The sequence below is a fragment of the Nomascus leucogenys genome, chromosome 24 (genome assembly GCF_006542625.1).
Source record: "Nomascus leucogenys isolate Asia chromosome 24, Asia_NLE_v1, whole genome shotgun sequence".
In the NCBI taxonomy this organism is placed as follows: Eukaryota; Metazoa; Chordata; class Mammalia; order Primates; family Hylobatidae; genus Nomascus; species Nomascus leucogenys.
In genome coordinates this window covers 2,148,087-2,162,523 of record NC_044404.1, presented here as the reverse complement: position 1 = coordinate 2,162,523, position 14,437 = coordinate 2,148,087, and the positions used below count along the sequence as shown (strand labels likewise).

The window sequence follows — 14,437 nt, the reverse complement described above, 5'->3', positions numbered from 1 at the left end:
CGTGCACGCTGGAGAGCAGGCACGTGCACCCACACACACGCGTACCCACATGCACACACACCCACATGTGCATGCCGGAGAGCAGGCACACGCACCCACACGCACACGCCAGAGAGCCTCCTGCCTCCACGGCCTCCCACAGTGCTCAGCAGTGTGTGCTCCCCACTCAGGGCCTCATCAGCCAGAAGGAGCCCTGTGCAGGGCCTGGCTCCATCCAGGGCCACCCAAGGGACCTCCAAGTCTGTGCTCCCACCACAAAGCTGAGCAAGAAGCCAACGAACGGGCCAGGGCGCTGGTGAGGATGGACACAAGCAATGCTTTTAAAGTTTTCAGACTTTATTTCACAGCGATCGACACAGAAACGTACTAGAGTTAGTAACACAGCGCCCAGCCCCCCCGCCGCCCGCTTCATCGGGTCCTGCTCCTAGGAGGACTGGGCTGGGGCTGGGGCTGGGGGTGGGGAAGGGACGGGACGTTGCAGTTTAAGGCATTTCTGGCTTCGGAGCCATCCCTGCCACCCCTGCACCTGCCCCTTGACCTTGGTCAGACACTGGCTGGCCCCTGGTCATTCTGAGACAAGGACGACTTTCACTGATGCTGTGGGGAGGGTTTGCAGTGAGGCAGCCCTCAGCCGCTCTCAGGCGAGACGGGAAAGATGAGACCCACCACTCCAGGGGTCAAATAAAATCAACACATGAAGAACACAGCCGGTGGCCAGGCCCAGATACCCAGGCAGGTGGCAGAGGTCAACCCCATCCCACAGTGCGCTCCTCTCGATAGCCCCTCGAAGGGCCTGGGGTGTGGCAGAGGGATACGGCCACGTCCAGGGTGGCTGGGCAGGGCCAGCTGAGGGTCAGGGCACCCAGACCGGCCCTGGTCTGGCCTCTGCTCCTCAGCAGCCCGGGGCTGGTGCAGGCAGCACGGGAGCAACGCAGAGCTGCCCAGCAGTAACATTGTTTCGAAGTCACAGTATTGGCACAGGAGGCCAAGGCAGGGTCCAGAGTACACACAGGAAGGAGCAGCTCAAATGGGGGCTAGGAAAGGCCCTGTGGGGTCGTCCAGAGGAAGGGCCCCATCAGACCTCAGCAGCACCTTCCTCTCTGGGACACAAGCCCCGCCAGACGGAGCGAGGGTGATTCAGGAGCTGGGGCTGCTTCCTGGCAGGGACACCGTGGGGCAGGCGCAGTGCGAGGCGGGGCTCAGCACCCTGAGGCAGGGGTGTGTGTCCTGAGGCTGCCGTCCACGCCGAGCCCTCCACGCTGCCACCTCGCCTGTCCATCCCTTGGCACCAGGTCTGTCTGCAGCACGGCTGCCTGGACGGAAGGGAGGCCGGGCCAGCAGTCCCTCCGGCCAACACTCAGGCAAGAAAATCATATCAAAAAGCGACAAGTTTACAAAAATAGAAAATAATTACAGCGGGCGCGGGGCTCTGGTGCCAGCTCATGGGGTGGGGCAGGGCTGCAGCTCTGGCTTGGTGACGGCGTCCTCCAGCAGGTGCAGCGGGCGCCGGCCCACCACCACGTCCCGCAAGCAGCCCACGAAGCCTGTGCCGTAGGCCTTGGGCAGTGCTGGGCCCACGGGCAGCTCCGGCAGGCCCCCTGCAGCACAGACAGTGGGAGTCAGTGATGCTGATGGGCACCCCAATGAGCAGGTGACCAGCAGGGGGGCCATGCCTGGGCACCCGCCTCCAGGCCCCACAGCACTGGGAACTGCAGGGGCTACAGCGGGATAAGAGAGAGCCCAGCCCGCCGGCTCACATGCAGCCCTGGGAGAGCCCAGCCCGCCGGCTCACATGCAGCCCTGGGAGAGCCCAGCCTGCCGGCTCACATGCACCCTGACTCAAGGGCGGGCGCTGGGGGGTGGAGTCTGTCCCTCGGATATCATGAGACCTTTGGGCGTCCCTCTCCAGTCTCCCCCAAACACTCACCAAGCCACAGGGCTCCATCAGTGTCCAGCTGCGTGGCGCCCAGCGGGGAGGAGCCGGTCACGGGGGCCTCATTGCCCACCTGCAGGGAACCTTCCCTCTGCTCCCTGGGTGTGCAGGGAGGGGGAGACCATGAGGGCCCAGAGTTCCCCCTGCCTCCTCTAGACCATAAGCCCTGCATCCTTCCTATGCTCTGCAGGTGCCTCAGCCTGGGAAACCACCCAGGTGTCACCCCTGGGGGCAAGGATGAGGTGGCCTTGACCCCAAGGAGGGCACTGGGAGCCAAGGCCGGGGACATTCCTGCAGCTCAAGCTTTGCTGGAGGCGACGGCCAGGCTCGGACCGGAGCGACCCCCGGCAGGCTCTGGGCAGGGCCGGGATGCCTTTCAGACCTGGAAACTGATCACTGCTTCTCCTGCATCTTCTCGGCCCTTCGTCCTCCCACTGGCAGTGACCTTGGCTCAGGCAGCAAGGCGTGTCCTCCCTGACCCCGGCCACAAGTGACTGGACACAGTCCAGCTGGGCAAGTCTGGGCAGCCCTTGCCACTGTTCTCAGCATGCTGGGTTCCCTACTCACCTATGTGCCACGACCCGCAACCAGCGGTTGGTGTTGACGGGCACGGTGGAACGCAGCACCACGGGCTGGGAGCCTAGGTTGTAGCTCAGCTGCAGGTGCCCGTCCACAATGGCCAGCGCCACGTAGTCCGCCCGCTCCGTGGCCTTGCCACTCCAGAGCACCAGCCCCTGCGTGGCCTCAGTGCGCAGGCTCAGTTCAAAGTGGTTGCTCTGCAGTGCCTTCTCGCTGGAGGGCAGAGGGCAGGTCAGGGCCTCTAGGAAGGTGGCAACAGGACAGGGTGGGGGAGGCAGGAGGACAAGGGCTCCAGCTGCAGAGGCCACAAGGGCTGTGACGGGACCCAGGGGTGGCTGGTGGGCAGACACCGACAGTGGGAGGGAGAAGAGGGATGGAGACGGGGGCAGCCTGGCAGAGAGAGATCAGAGAGAGGGGCGGGAGGACAGATGGGCCAGCCGGGGGTCTGCAGGCACTGCTGCCACGTGCTCACCTGTGAAGGGCCCCGGAATCCAGAGTTTCGGGGCTTAGAAGCAGGAAGAGAGGGAGGTGGGTGAGCAGGGGACAGGCGGGGCCAATGCAAACCCGTCTCAACACTGTGGGGTGCAAGGAGCAGGCACCCACAGAAGACATGCGTGACCTCGAGGATCATCGGCCCGCCCACCAAAGAGCCCAGCAGGGACACATACACATGCGTGTGCAGACACTGTGCAGACACGAGACACGTGAGGGCGCAGACATGAGACGTGAGGGTAGGGCAGACATGAGATGTGAGGGCAGACACGAGACACGTGAGGGCACAGACACGTGAGGGTGCAGACACGAGACATGTGAGGGTGCAGACATGAGACACGTGAGGGCGCAGACACATGAGGGTGCAGACACCCGCGTGCAGACATGTGCACGTGAGGGTGCAGTCATGAGACACGTGAGGGCAGACACGAGACACGTGAGGGCGCAGACACCCACATGCAGACACCCACGTGCAGACAGCAGGGGAGCACGGTCAAGGCTGGGCGCAGAGATCAAGGAGGTAGGCATAGGGTGGTATGGAGTGGAGACCAGGGGCTTGGATGCCCCAGTACACACATGCGTGTGTGCATGCATGCAAACCTATACACGGACACACACGCACCTGCATGTTCACACACATACACACGTGTACATGAACACACACGGACACACCTGAATGCTCCCCACTTACACCTGTTTGCACACACACACATCTACATATCCCTCCATATATACACGCATATACGCGGACCCATGCATACACTCGGACACACACCTGCATGTCTCCCTCATATACACACACACATGGACCCGTGCACACACACGGCTGGATATTCACACATACTTGCACAACCACCCCATATAGACACGCACATATAGACACACCTGCATGTTCACACACACGGACGTGCACACGGGCACGAACATGCATGCATATGCACACAGGTGTGTACAGCCTCAGTGGTGGGGGTTGGCTGTGGGGCGACCCTCGGCCTGTGCCCTGGGAGGGGCGACTGCACTTCTGAGACAGGAAACAGCCTCTTGCAGCCAAATAGTGCCAGACCCCCATCCTCCGCCACGAGGGATGGAAAGTTCCCCGGGGGCTCAGGACTGTGCTCCCCACCAGGAAGGATGGAGGAGTGGGAGAGGGAGCAGGTGGGGGCTGAGCTCTACTCACACGGGGATCTCATTGGCCAGTTCGCTTGGAAACAAAGAGACAGACAGTGAGAGGCGGGAGGACCGGGAAGTGAGAGGCGGGAGGACTGGGAGGCGAGAGGCGGGAGGACCGGGAGGTGAGAGGCGGGAGGACCGGGCGGTGAGAGGCGGGAGGACCGGGAGGCGAGAGGCTGGAGGGCTGGGAGGCGAGAGGCTGGAGGGTTGGGAGGCGAGAGGCTGGAGGGCTGGGAGGTGAGAGGCGGGAGGACAAAGGTGGCAGCACCGGGCCGTCCCCTCCTGGCCTCGGAGCGAGGGTGTGTGGGGGTCTGGTGTCCCGCCCCGAGGGCACAGACGAGACTGGCAGCCAGCAGAGGATGGCACGTTACCTCTCGGTCACAGCATTGAGGTACTCGACGAAGGTCCGCCCGTCAAAGGCCAGGGCATCCACGTCCCCCGCCGACTTCTCCACCAGCCCTGTGAGATAGGCATGTGAGGGTGGGCCTCGTGGGCTCCGGGCCTGTCCAGCCTGTGCCCCCTGCCCTGTGCCAGGCTCACCCTTCTCGCAGCGTGGTCCTGAGAATCCCCCGGCACACAGGCACACATACGCAGCCTCCCTCGGGACACAGGAGGCCCCATTGAGGCAGGGGTGGCCTGAGGCCCGGGTGCAGGGGTGATCTGCAAAGGATGTGACGTCCACCTGCCGCAGCACGTGCTCTGGGGTCAGCAGCTGGCGGCCTCCCAGGGAGACCTGCAGGGGCAGGGTGAGAGCCTCATCCCGCCTGCCACCCCGCCCACCCTGGAGGCCCTGGTGGGACGCCCCGCCCCCACATACCAGCTGGATGGCGCCGTTGAAGCCAGAGGACACGGCAGCAGCACGGGCCAGCTTGCTGAAGTCGGGAGCCCCCCCTACATAGAGCGGCTCCTTCAGGTTGAGGACGGTGTGCGGAACCTGCGGGGACAGCAGGTGAGGGGCTGTGCAGAGCCCACCACGGTGCAGACCCAGGGCCCAGGCACCTGCGCGCACCCGCCCCACCTGCCCACTGCCTATCTAGGGGCAGCGTTATCACACCGAAATGGCAGGGTCCTTGGTGGGGAAGGGGCTACCCTAGGGGTTGAGGCGCCAGAGACGGTGAGCGGATGAGAGGCCGACAGTACCTTGCGGGATTTCTGGCCTCCGAAGAGCGGGTGGGGTTGCAGAGCAAGAGCAGAGAGCAGGGAGGCAGAGGAGGCAGAGGACAGGGCAGGCGGCCAAGAGAACAGGACAGAGAAACAGCTCCGTGAGCATCGGCAGGGGCGGGGCTACCGCCCGAGGAGGAAGAGCAGGTGGCAGCGGGAGCCCCCTCACGGCCCAGGGCACTCACCGGGGACTCCCCCAACACACGGGGACCGTCGCCCACACGCAAGGCACCCTTGCGGCCGTTTCGCTCCAGTGAGACCCTGGTCCAGGCTCCCAGGGTGACTGGCTCCTTGCTCCTGGTGAAGAGGGGGCGGCGTGAGTGGGCTCTGGCCGCCACCGGCCACGCGACCACCCAGGGCCCGAGCGACCTGTTGGTGCCCCAGCCCCGGGCCAGTGCCCCAGGCCTCCCCGAGCCACCCTTGCCGGCCCACCTGATGACCGCTGCCCCCTTGCCCAGGTCGTAGCGGAACTCCAGGCGGCGGTCCTGCAGTGCCAGCGACACGAAGTCCCCCTTGCCGTCCGTCTTCTGCCCGTTGTAGAGCAGGAGGCCGCTGGGGCCTCGTGCCAGGAACACGACCTCCAGCGCCATCTTCTCCCTGGGGTCATGGGGAGTCGGGGTGTCTCGCCGTCCCCTCCCCACAGGAGAGACGGAGGTGGGGGCCGGCCCTTCCCCCCGCTCCTGCCCCACCGACCCCAGGTCCCGTGCAAAGGTGTGCAGGCCTCTCAGCTCCAGGTGGGAGAAGCCGTTGAAGTCAGCCAGGAAGGGCCCAGAACCGTCCTGCCCCGAGGCTGTAGGGAGAGTCACTGAGGCCTCAGTCCTGACCCCCGGGGCCTCCTGCACCCCACGCCAGCTGTGTGCGGAGCCTAACTCAAGACCCAAACTAGACTGAGCCGCATCCTGACTGCAATGCTACCTGGAACCTGTACCCGCCCAAACGTTCGACCCCCCCCACCCCCGGCCGGCTCTGAGAGCCCCATGCCCCCGACCTGTCTGGCAGAGGGTGCCCCCACGCCCCAGGGGGCACTCGCACTGGGCACCACCCTCGGGAAGCACATGGCAGGGCGCTGCGCCATGGCAGGGGTTGGGCTGGCAGGGGCTCTTCTCGTCGGCACAGGTTGGTCCTGGATGGAGGAAGACGGGACCAAGGTCCCAGGAGGCATTGGTTGGGTACCGCCCACAGGCCCCGGGGTCCCACTCCCACCTGCCCCAGCCCCACCCTCACCGACGCGGCTGGGCGGGCACTGGCAGTGGAACCTTCCAGCCTCCAGGGCCTGGCACGGGGCCCCGCCACGGCAGGGGTTGGGCAGGCAGGGATGGTCCCCGCACTCGCCCACGCCGGAGCCTCGGGTGGCAGCCCCCGGCCCAATGCCAAGCTCCAGGCGCTGGTTGTTGACGTCCAGCAAACGGATGCACCCCCTCAGGCCGGCGCCCACGAAGGTCTGCTCCAGCACCCTGCCACCAGGAGGTACACTAGGTCAGGGCTCAGGGGCCACAGGCAAAGCCACCTCGCACACCGGGACCCCAAAGGGCCGGGGTCAGGGTCGGGGCCACACCACCCTCCAGGGTACTCACACGGCAGCCTGGTCCTCGGGTACGCCGCCCACAAAGAGGTCTGTGTCCAGGTTGAGGCCGTCGGTGCCACTGGGGCTCTCGCCCAGAACAGGGGTCTCACCATCCACCGAGAGGGTGCCCCGGCGCCAATGCCGCGACAGCTCCAGGCGGTGCCACTGGCCTGGCTCTACCCGCACAGCACTGGTCAGCACTGCGGGTCCCGAACCTGTGTCAAACCTGAGGGCGGGAGCAGGTACTCAGGACCATCGCCCAGCCCCGGCCCCACCCCGCCCACCTGAGCTGCCCTGGCCCTGCCCCCACCCCGCCCACCTGAGCTGCACACGGCCATCTAGCAGCGCCAACGCCAGGAAGTCCTTGCCCCGGGCGTTGCCATTGTACAGCAGCAGCCCCTGAGGCTCCAGTGCCCGGAATTCCAGCGCCAGGCGCAGCGTGTGGTAGGCGCGGAGGGTGGGGAAGGCCAGGAAGGAGCGGCCCTCAAAGGCCGGCACAGGGGCACCAAGCACTGCAAAGGGCGACCGGGAGGGCTGGCTGGAAAAGCTCCGAGGATTCCCCACTTTTATCCCTGAAACCGCCCCCTGCTTTTTTTTTTTTTTTTGAGACGGAGTTTTGCTCTTTTTGCCCAGGCTGGAGTGCAGTGGTGCGATCCTGGCTCACCGCAACCTCCGCCTCCCGGGTTCAAGCGATTCTCCTGCCTCAGCCTCACGAGGTGGGATTACAGGCACCCACCACCACGCCCAGCTAATTTTGTATTTTTAGTAGAGACTGAGTTTCTCCATGTTGGTCAGGCTGGTCTTTGAACTCCCGACCTCAGGTGATCCGCCCCTCTCAACCTCCCAAAGTGCTGGGATTACAGGCGTGAGCCACCGTGCCTGGCCGTAACCCCGCCTTAATCCAACTCAAAGCCTGATGGTGGCTTAGCCCCATCCCTAATCCTTGCCCTGACCCCGCTGCCTCCCCGCCCTCCCCTGCAGTGGACATCCTTACCCTTCTCACAGATGGCGCCTCCCCTGCCTGCCGGGCAGCTGCAGGTGAAGCCCCCACCCAAGGCCCAGTCCTGGCAGGTGCCCCCGTGGAAGCAGGGCTGTGAGTCACAGGGCTTTGGAGGCTGCTGGGGGGCCGGGGGCCGACGTCCGGGCACACGGCTGGGGGCAGTGGTGGGGGGCCGACGTGTGGGGGGGGCTGCCGTAGTCTTGGCAACGGGCTGGCTTGTGTGACTGGGGTGCAGGGCCCGAGGGGTCCCAGCAGAGGACGGCAGGTGCGACGCAGTGGTGGCTCTGGCCGTGGCTACAGCAGCAATGGCTCCTGATGTGGCCCCCGTGAAAAACGCAGGGAACCAGTCTGCCGGCACATGGAGCTGTTAGGGTTTCCCGAGGGCAGGGCCAGGAAGGGGTGAGGGGCGGGGGCAGAGGAGGGGGCAGGTAGGCTGTGGCTTGTGGCCTGGCGCTCACCAAAGTCCATAAATCGCACGTGCTCCTGCAGCGGCCGCCTCACCCCCAAGGACCGGCGCCTGGACACCTGGATCTGCCAGAGCAGGGCCCGGGCCACGTCGGGTGCCCTGAAGGCTGTGGCTGGGGAGGAGGGAGCTCTGAGCATGGCAGAGGCCCAGGCATCCCCCACCCATTGCCTCCCAGGAAGGGTCCGGGGTGGGGGTCTCACTGGGGTCAAAGTGCACATCCACAATGGCACGGACGGATTTGCCGGGTCCCAGGTCCCGCAAGCGGATACTCCGAAAATCCTTCTTGACGTCTGAATTCCGGAAGAGGTCGTCCAGCTGTGGCAGGGGGTAGGCAAGGACTTGGGGGGCTGCCCAAGCCGGGCTGCCCTGGTGCTGCTCTGGGTATCTGGGGAGGAAGGCCAGTGGGTGTGTGGGGGCTGCGCCCCCCATCTTACGGTGCTCTCAATGCTCCTGGCTGTCTCCCCGAACAGCTCTGACTTGGGGTCAGCCATCTCGGGCGTGTAGAACAGCTCCTGGCCCTCGACGCCCTCCAGCTCCAGGACACCCTGGAACACCTTGGTGGCTGTGGGGGAGGTGCAGTGAGGCCCTGCCTGGCATCTGCCTGGCATCCAGGCTGGCCCGGGCACAGGCCCCAGCAGCAAGCCACGCGGGTGCACGGGAAGGTGGATGTTAGTCAGATGGTCATGAGGTTAGTGGGGACCCCAGGGTGGGGCTGGTGTTGGTTACCAGGAGGACTCCTCGGAGCAGTGTGCCACGCCGGCTTGCAACGAGAGAGACGGGTTAGGCGTGGGGTCCCCGGCACACACGTGTTTGAGGGGGCCGAGTCCCAAGACCATAACCCCCGGCACTGACCTGCTGCCCAGGCGAGGGGGCAGCACCTCGGCCGAGCCCAGGCTGATCCTCACACTCCCCTCGCCCAGCCGTCCACTCACCGGGGCAGTTGGAGCCCTCTGCATCCAGCGAGGGCGTCTTCCCATCAGAGCAGCAGCCCAGCGCAGAGTTGTAGCAGGAAGCCCTCTCCATGGGTGGCCCAGGGGTGGCCACGCTGCTGCCCTCGAAGGGCTCGAGCCCTGGGGAGACATGCTCTGAGCCCAGGCTCTAGTGGAACCTCTCGGCGCCTGCCCACACACCCCAAGTCCTTGATCCCTGCTCACCCCCAGAGCCACCCCCACTGGCCTCCTGGTCCCCGCTCAGTTCCTCATCGCCACTTCCATCAGTGCTGCCAGATTCACCAAAGGCAGACGCCACCAGGCTGGGTGCAGGGGAGGGTGCCGTTGGGGGCACGGTCAGCACGGGCCACACAGTGGTCCTAGGGATGCTGGCGGTGGTCCGAGGTAGTGATGAGGGCGGAGGGGTGGCCTGGCTGTGTGCGGTGCTGCTGGGGGCCAGGGGGAGGGCGCCGGGGGGGGCCGGCAGTGCCTGGCTCAGGAGGAGCCCTGGGGTGCTCAGAGTCACGGAGGCAGATGTCGGGTGAGTGCTGGGAGCAACAGCCTCTGCAAGGAGAGGGAGGTTGGCGGGGGGACTGGTTGGGACAGGGTCGGGTGGCTCAGGGCGGGTGGGGCTGGATTTAGGGCAGCGTCAGGCCTTCCTGGTCAGTTCTGGGGCAGTGGCCGTCAGGCCTCACCCTGGCACGGGCCCAGGCTCTGGATAGAGATTTGCAGGCCCTGGCGGCAAGCGATGGTCTTCAGCTGACACTCGTTGCCGTATGTGACTCCATCTGACCCACAGACCTGGGGCAGAGAACAAGCATGCTCACGGCGAGGCCTCCTCCCCACTCCCCGTCACATTCCACACTCCTCACCTTGGTAGCATTGGCCTCTGGACAGGTGAGCATCGGGCAGACACAGTGGGCTGCGCCAGACTCCTCCACGCACAGCGCACCAAACTCACAGCGCGTCTCCGCACAGGTTGCAGGCGCAGAAGCATCTGGGGCACAGGCATGGGAAACCTCTGTGGCTCGGGCGGCCCCACCCCACCCCATGAAGCCGCAGGGTAGCGTTGGCCCTCACTCACCAGCTTCACAGCCCGCGGGGCCCAGGACACGGCCGTCTGGACACTGCCCACACTTGGGTCCAGCCACCCCGGGCTTACACGAGCACAGCCCCGTCATCTGCTCACAGTCATCCCGCACAGCGCCTTGGGGATCACAGCTGCAGGCTTTGGGGGAAATCGGGGAGGAATCTGATGTCCGCACCTGGACAGGCTTCCCCACCTCCTCCAGAGCCTGGTCCCCAACCCTGGCTCTGCCCAGCCCCCAGCCACGTGTGGGTCAGGCCAAGGCCTGGGCAGGTGAGGAGGGGCACAGTGATGGGGGTGGACAGGTAGGCGGGCATAGCCAGTGGCCAGTCCTGGGTCCTGTCACTCACGTGTACAGCCACTCCGGCCATCGGTGACGATGCCTCGAAAGTTCCAGAAGCCAGGCTCACAGCGGTCACACCTGAGGCCCCCCACACCTGGGCGGCAGGAGCACTGGCCTGTGGCTGGGTCACAGGTGCCGCCGTAGGAGCCGTGGGGGTTGCACTGGCAGGCACCTGCAAGGCCAGGGCAGGATGAGGTCACGTGGCCGCACAGCCGCACCCGGCCCGGGGTCAGGGCTGAGCTCTGCTACTCACTGGGGCAGCCAGCCAGGCCCACGCCCCGGGCTGCAGTGATATTGTCCTGGCAGCAGCCGTAGGGCGTCTGGGCACAGTGTGAGGGGGCCACAGGCGGCAGCGGGGTGAAGGTGGGGCCTGCAGGGAAGGGTATGGGACTCAGATTTCATGCAGTACTGGACACCCACCCTGGGCCCAGCCACTCTGCCTCCACCTACCCCCACCGTCACCACTCAGCCCTCCCGATCCCAGCTCCCAGAGGAGCCTGGGGCTGAGGACACAGGTGAGGGTCCCACATTGTACGCAAGGACATGTCTGTAAATGCAGGTCCACAAACACACAACACACAGAGCATCCAAAGATCACGGACACGCAGCTGTGTGCACACACACACACAGCTGTGCACACGCAGATGAGCATCTTTGCAAATCGAGAAACAGACATCTGAAGACGTCAGCATGCATTCTCACCCACACTCCTCCAAACCGTACAGTTAACGCCCCCTGCAGACACACATCTGTGCACGTGCATAACACACACCGGGCACAACTTTTACCTAATTAATGTGATACATTGACTGGACTGACGTATGCAGAGAAAGTGCCCACAGGATGGAGCCCCGCATGGTTCATGCTGCCTCCCAGCACTGAGGCCTGGCCTGGTGCATGCCCACTGACTGAGGGACACACACGCCCACACACGCAGCTGCACAAATGTGCACATGCACCAACACTGGACGATGCTCACTTACAACACGATACACACGCCCACCAGGGCCCACGCAGCACACAGGCACGCCCACATGCCAGACGCGGAAACCCAGACGCCGCTGTGCCTGTGCCTAAGACCCCACGTGCAGCCGGCTCACCTCGGCAGGCTCCCTGGGCCGCTATGTAGAGCTCTTGCTGTGACTCGCACCTGGCCTTCTTCAGCTCACACTCGGTGCTGTAGGTGACCCCATCTGAGCCGCACACCTGGAGGGTGGTGTCAGTGTGAGCGGCCGCAGCCTCGTCCCCGCCGCCCGCCGAGAGCCAGGGGTACAGGGCTCACCGGGCTGCCCGGGACACTCTGGCAGCTGAAGTCACAGACACACGGCCCGTCCTCCGAGTCCTCGTCCCAGATGCCACCGCGCTGCCGGCACAGCTCCTGCTCACAGTCACCGTCCTCCCCAGAGCCAGAGCCTCCGGAGCCGCACTCGGCTGCGGGGAAGGGGAGCAGGGTCACCCAGGACCTTCTTGCCAAGGCCGGAGCCCAGCAGTTCTCGCCAGCGTCCCCCGGCCTACCCTGCTCGCACGGCCCTGCCCGGGCCTCCTCGATCTGTGTCTGCTGCTGGCAGGCGGCTTCCCGTAGCTCACAGGCACTGCCATAGGTGACACCGTCGCTGCCACACACGGGGCCGGGCGGGGGGTGCTCACACCGGGGACATACACACTGCCCTGCCAAGCACACAGCCCCAAAGGCACACACGGCACCTCCACAGGTCTCTGCAGGAGACAGAGCCAGGCAGGGGTCGGCAGGCCCAGGCTGAGGGAGGCACAGGATCCTGGCCCGCCCGGCCCCACGGCCTCACTCACCGCAGGGTCCAGCTGAGGCCACGTGCAGGCTGATCTGGCGTGTGCAGGCGTGCACCTGCAGCATGCACTCGCTGGGGTACGTGTGCCCGTCGGAACCACACACGGGCTGGGCCAGAGCCACGCATTCAGAGGGGCACACGCAGCGCCCGGTCTCGGCCTCACACAGAGCTCCAAAGAGGCACTGCCCGCAGCGGTCTGGGGAGGGGCTTCCATCACCATGGTGACCGGGAACCTCCCTCTCCCCGACCCCCACCAGACCCCTCACCCGCCACTGACCACAGGGTCCTTTGCGCGCCACCTGGATCTCCCGCCCGAGGGTACAGGCTGTGGCCTCCAGCTCGCACGCGCTGCCGTATGTGACACCGTCGCTGCCACACACAGGATCGTAGAGGCTCGAGCACACCTGCAGGCATTCACACGCTGCCTGCCCGTTCTTCACAGCACATGTCGCCCCGAATGCACACTGCACCCCGAGGCACGGGGACGGGGCCTGGTCTGGGGAGGACACAGGTGCTCAGTGGGCCCACAAGCCCCCCCTCAGCTGCAGGCAAAGCCCCCAGCCCCACGCAGCAGTCCCTCTCCCAGGGAGGGGATGGTGGAGGAAGAGAGAACACAGGAGAAGGGCCAGATGCACCTCAGACACGGCAGAGAAAGGGACAGACACGCGGCAGAGGCGAGTGGAACACACACCCAGGAGTCCCCGGTGGCTGTGGGCGGGGCTGCCCCCAAGCTTGGGGCTTCCTGACTGTCCACAGCAGGCTATGGGAGGGCCAGGCTTCCCCAGCCTGCCCAGGCCACTGACCCCTGACCACCAGCATCCCCAGGACACCCATGCATGTGGGGGGCTTTCTGTGGGTGGGAGGAGCCTGCACCCCAGAGTCACACCCAGGGCTGCACGGGGGAGAAGGTGTCTGTCCACTTGCTCTGAGGACCACAAGGCCAGGCAGCAGCAAGCCACCCCCCCTGCCGCACCGGGGGCAGACCTCGGGCTGCGGGCTCCTGGCGGGCAGGCACGGCACCTCATCCTGCCAGTAGGTCAGGCTGGAAGACACAAGAGGCGGAGCCGACAGGGAAGAAGAGACCAAAGAGAAGAGACAGACGCAGAGAGAAAGACCAGAAGATGGGCGAACTGACCAAGACGAACACAGGCAGGCAGAGCCACGGCAGCCAGGCCTGCCAGGACACGATGGCCACTGCCTCCCCCTGGCCCTTCAAGTCCTGACACTGCCTCCAAAAGGGCCGGTGGCTGCCCATGTCCCAAGAGTGAGGACCCTGGTGTTATGTCCAGCCTGCCCACCGCAACAGTCTGTGCTTACAGTGTGGAGACACGCCGACAGGCCAGAGGACTCCCAGGGAGGGCATGGCTGAGGGCAGGGACCAGGGAGCCCGGACAAGGCCCCGCCTCTGCCTCACCAGCCCTCAGGTATCCAGGTACCCTCCACACACAGCCTCCACCCTCCCCAGAGCCTTCCCAGAGAGACTGGCCGACTCCCAGGACCCCAAGAGGAGCGTGATGGATGAAGATGGCACGTGATGTCCAGGCAAGGACTGACGCAGGAGTAGCCCACCCCGCCTGGCCTCCGCCCCGGGGCGCTCACCACACGGGCCCTGGTGCTTGCTGGGGATGGCACGCTGCTGCCGGCACTCGGCCTGCTGCCGCCAGCAATCACTGTCATATGTACGCCCGTCCTGGGCACACACGGGCCTGTAGGCCCCGTCACAGATGACGCGGTCGCAGGAGCAGCGGGGACGGCCACGGCGGGACAGGCACACGGCATTGAACTGGCAGGGCTCCGGGCACTGGTCTAGGGTGCAGGGGTGAGGGGATCATGGGAAGGCCGGAGCACCCTCCATCCCTGCCCTGGGATGTGCAGGGAGCAGGCGGCCCTCCTAGAGGGGAGCCGCCC

The 14,437-nt window shown here is 65.5% G+C and overlaps 1 protein-coding gene across 8 annotated transcripts in view; it reads right to left on the bottom strand.

The window, feature by feature from the left end:
• Positions 1-315: 315 nt before the first annotated feature.
• AGRN (agrin) overlaps positions 316-14,437 on the bottom strand; it is a 35,051-nt gene continuing 20,929 nt past the window's right edge. For 2 of the 8 annotated variants that reach the window (XM_030805348.1, XM_030805353.1), the window contains 33 exons: positions 14,129-14,335; positions 12,807-13,025; positions 12,531-12,725; positions 12,240-12,440; positions 12,007-12,155; positions 11,825-11,930; positions 10,978-11,094; positions 10,732-10,896; positions 10,379-10,522; positions 10,167-10,291; positions 9,990-10,095; positions 9,520-9,858; positions 9,298-9,435; positions 8,800-8,927; positions 8,566-8,680; positions 8,358-8,477; positions 7,894-8,247; positions 7,219-7,411; positions 6,910-7,125; positions 6,560-6,789; positions 6,324-6,458; positions 6,029-6,125; positions 5,768-5,932; positions 5,521-5,632; positions 5,315-5,326; positions 4,992-5,108; positions 4,715-4,907; positions 4,546-4,633; positions 4,182-4,205; positions 2,985-3,017; positions 2,501-2,725; positions 1,928-2,031; positions 316-1,598 (listed from right to left, as the gene is read on the bottom strand). In XM_030805348.1, coding sequence (XP_030661208.1) covers positions 1,441-1,598; positions 1,928-2,031; positions 2,501-2,725; positions 2,985-3,017; positions 4,182-4,205; positions 4,546-4,633; positions 4,715-4,907; positions 4,992-5,108; positions 5,315-5,326; positions 5,521-5,632; positions 5,768-5,932; positions 6,029-6,125; positions 6,324-6,458; positions 6,560-6,789; positions 6,910-7,125; positions 7,219-7,411; positions 7,894-8,247; positions 8,358-8,477; positions 8,566-8,680; positions 8,800-8,927; positions 9,298-9,435; positions 9,520-9,858; positions 9,990-10,095; positions 10,167-10,291; positions 10,379-10,522; positions 10,732-10,896; positions 10,978-11,094; positions 11,825-11,930; positions 12,007-12,155; positions 12,240-12,440; positions 12,531-12,725; positions 12,807-13,025; positions 14,129-14,335 — 5,030 coding nt within the window. In that variant the 3' untranslated portion in view covers positions 316-1,440. Of the gene's footprint in view, positions 1,599-1,927; positions 2,032-2,500; positions 2,726-2,984; positions 3,018-4,181; positions 4,206-4,545; positions 4,634-4,714; positions 4,908-4,991; positions 5,109-5,314; positions 5,332-5,520; positions 5,633-5,767; positions 5,933-6,028; positions 6,126-6,323; positions 6,459-6,559; positions 6,790-6,909; positions 7,126-7,218; positions 7,412-7,893; positions 8,248-8,357; positions 8,478-8,565; positions 8,681-8,799; positions 8,928-9,297; positions 9,436-9,519; positions 9,859-9,989; positions 10,096-10,166; positions 10,292-10,378; positions 10,523-10,731; positions 10,897-10,977; positions 11,095-11,824; positions 11,931-12,006; positions 12,156-12,239; positions 12,441-12,530; positions 12,726-12,806; positions 13,026-14,128; positions 14,336-14,437 lie in introns of those variants that run through there. The other 6 variants (XM_030805351.1, XM_030805354.1, XM_030805350.1 and 3 more) reach the window with 5 other exon arrangements.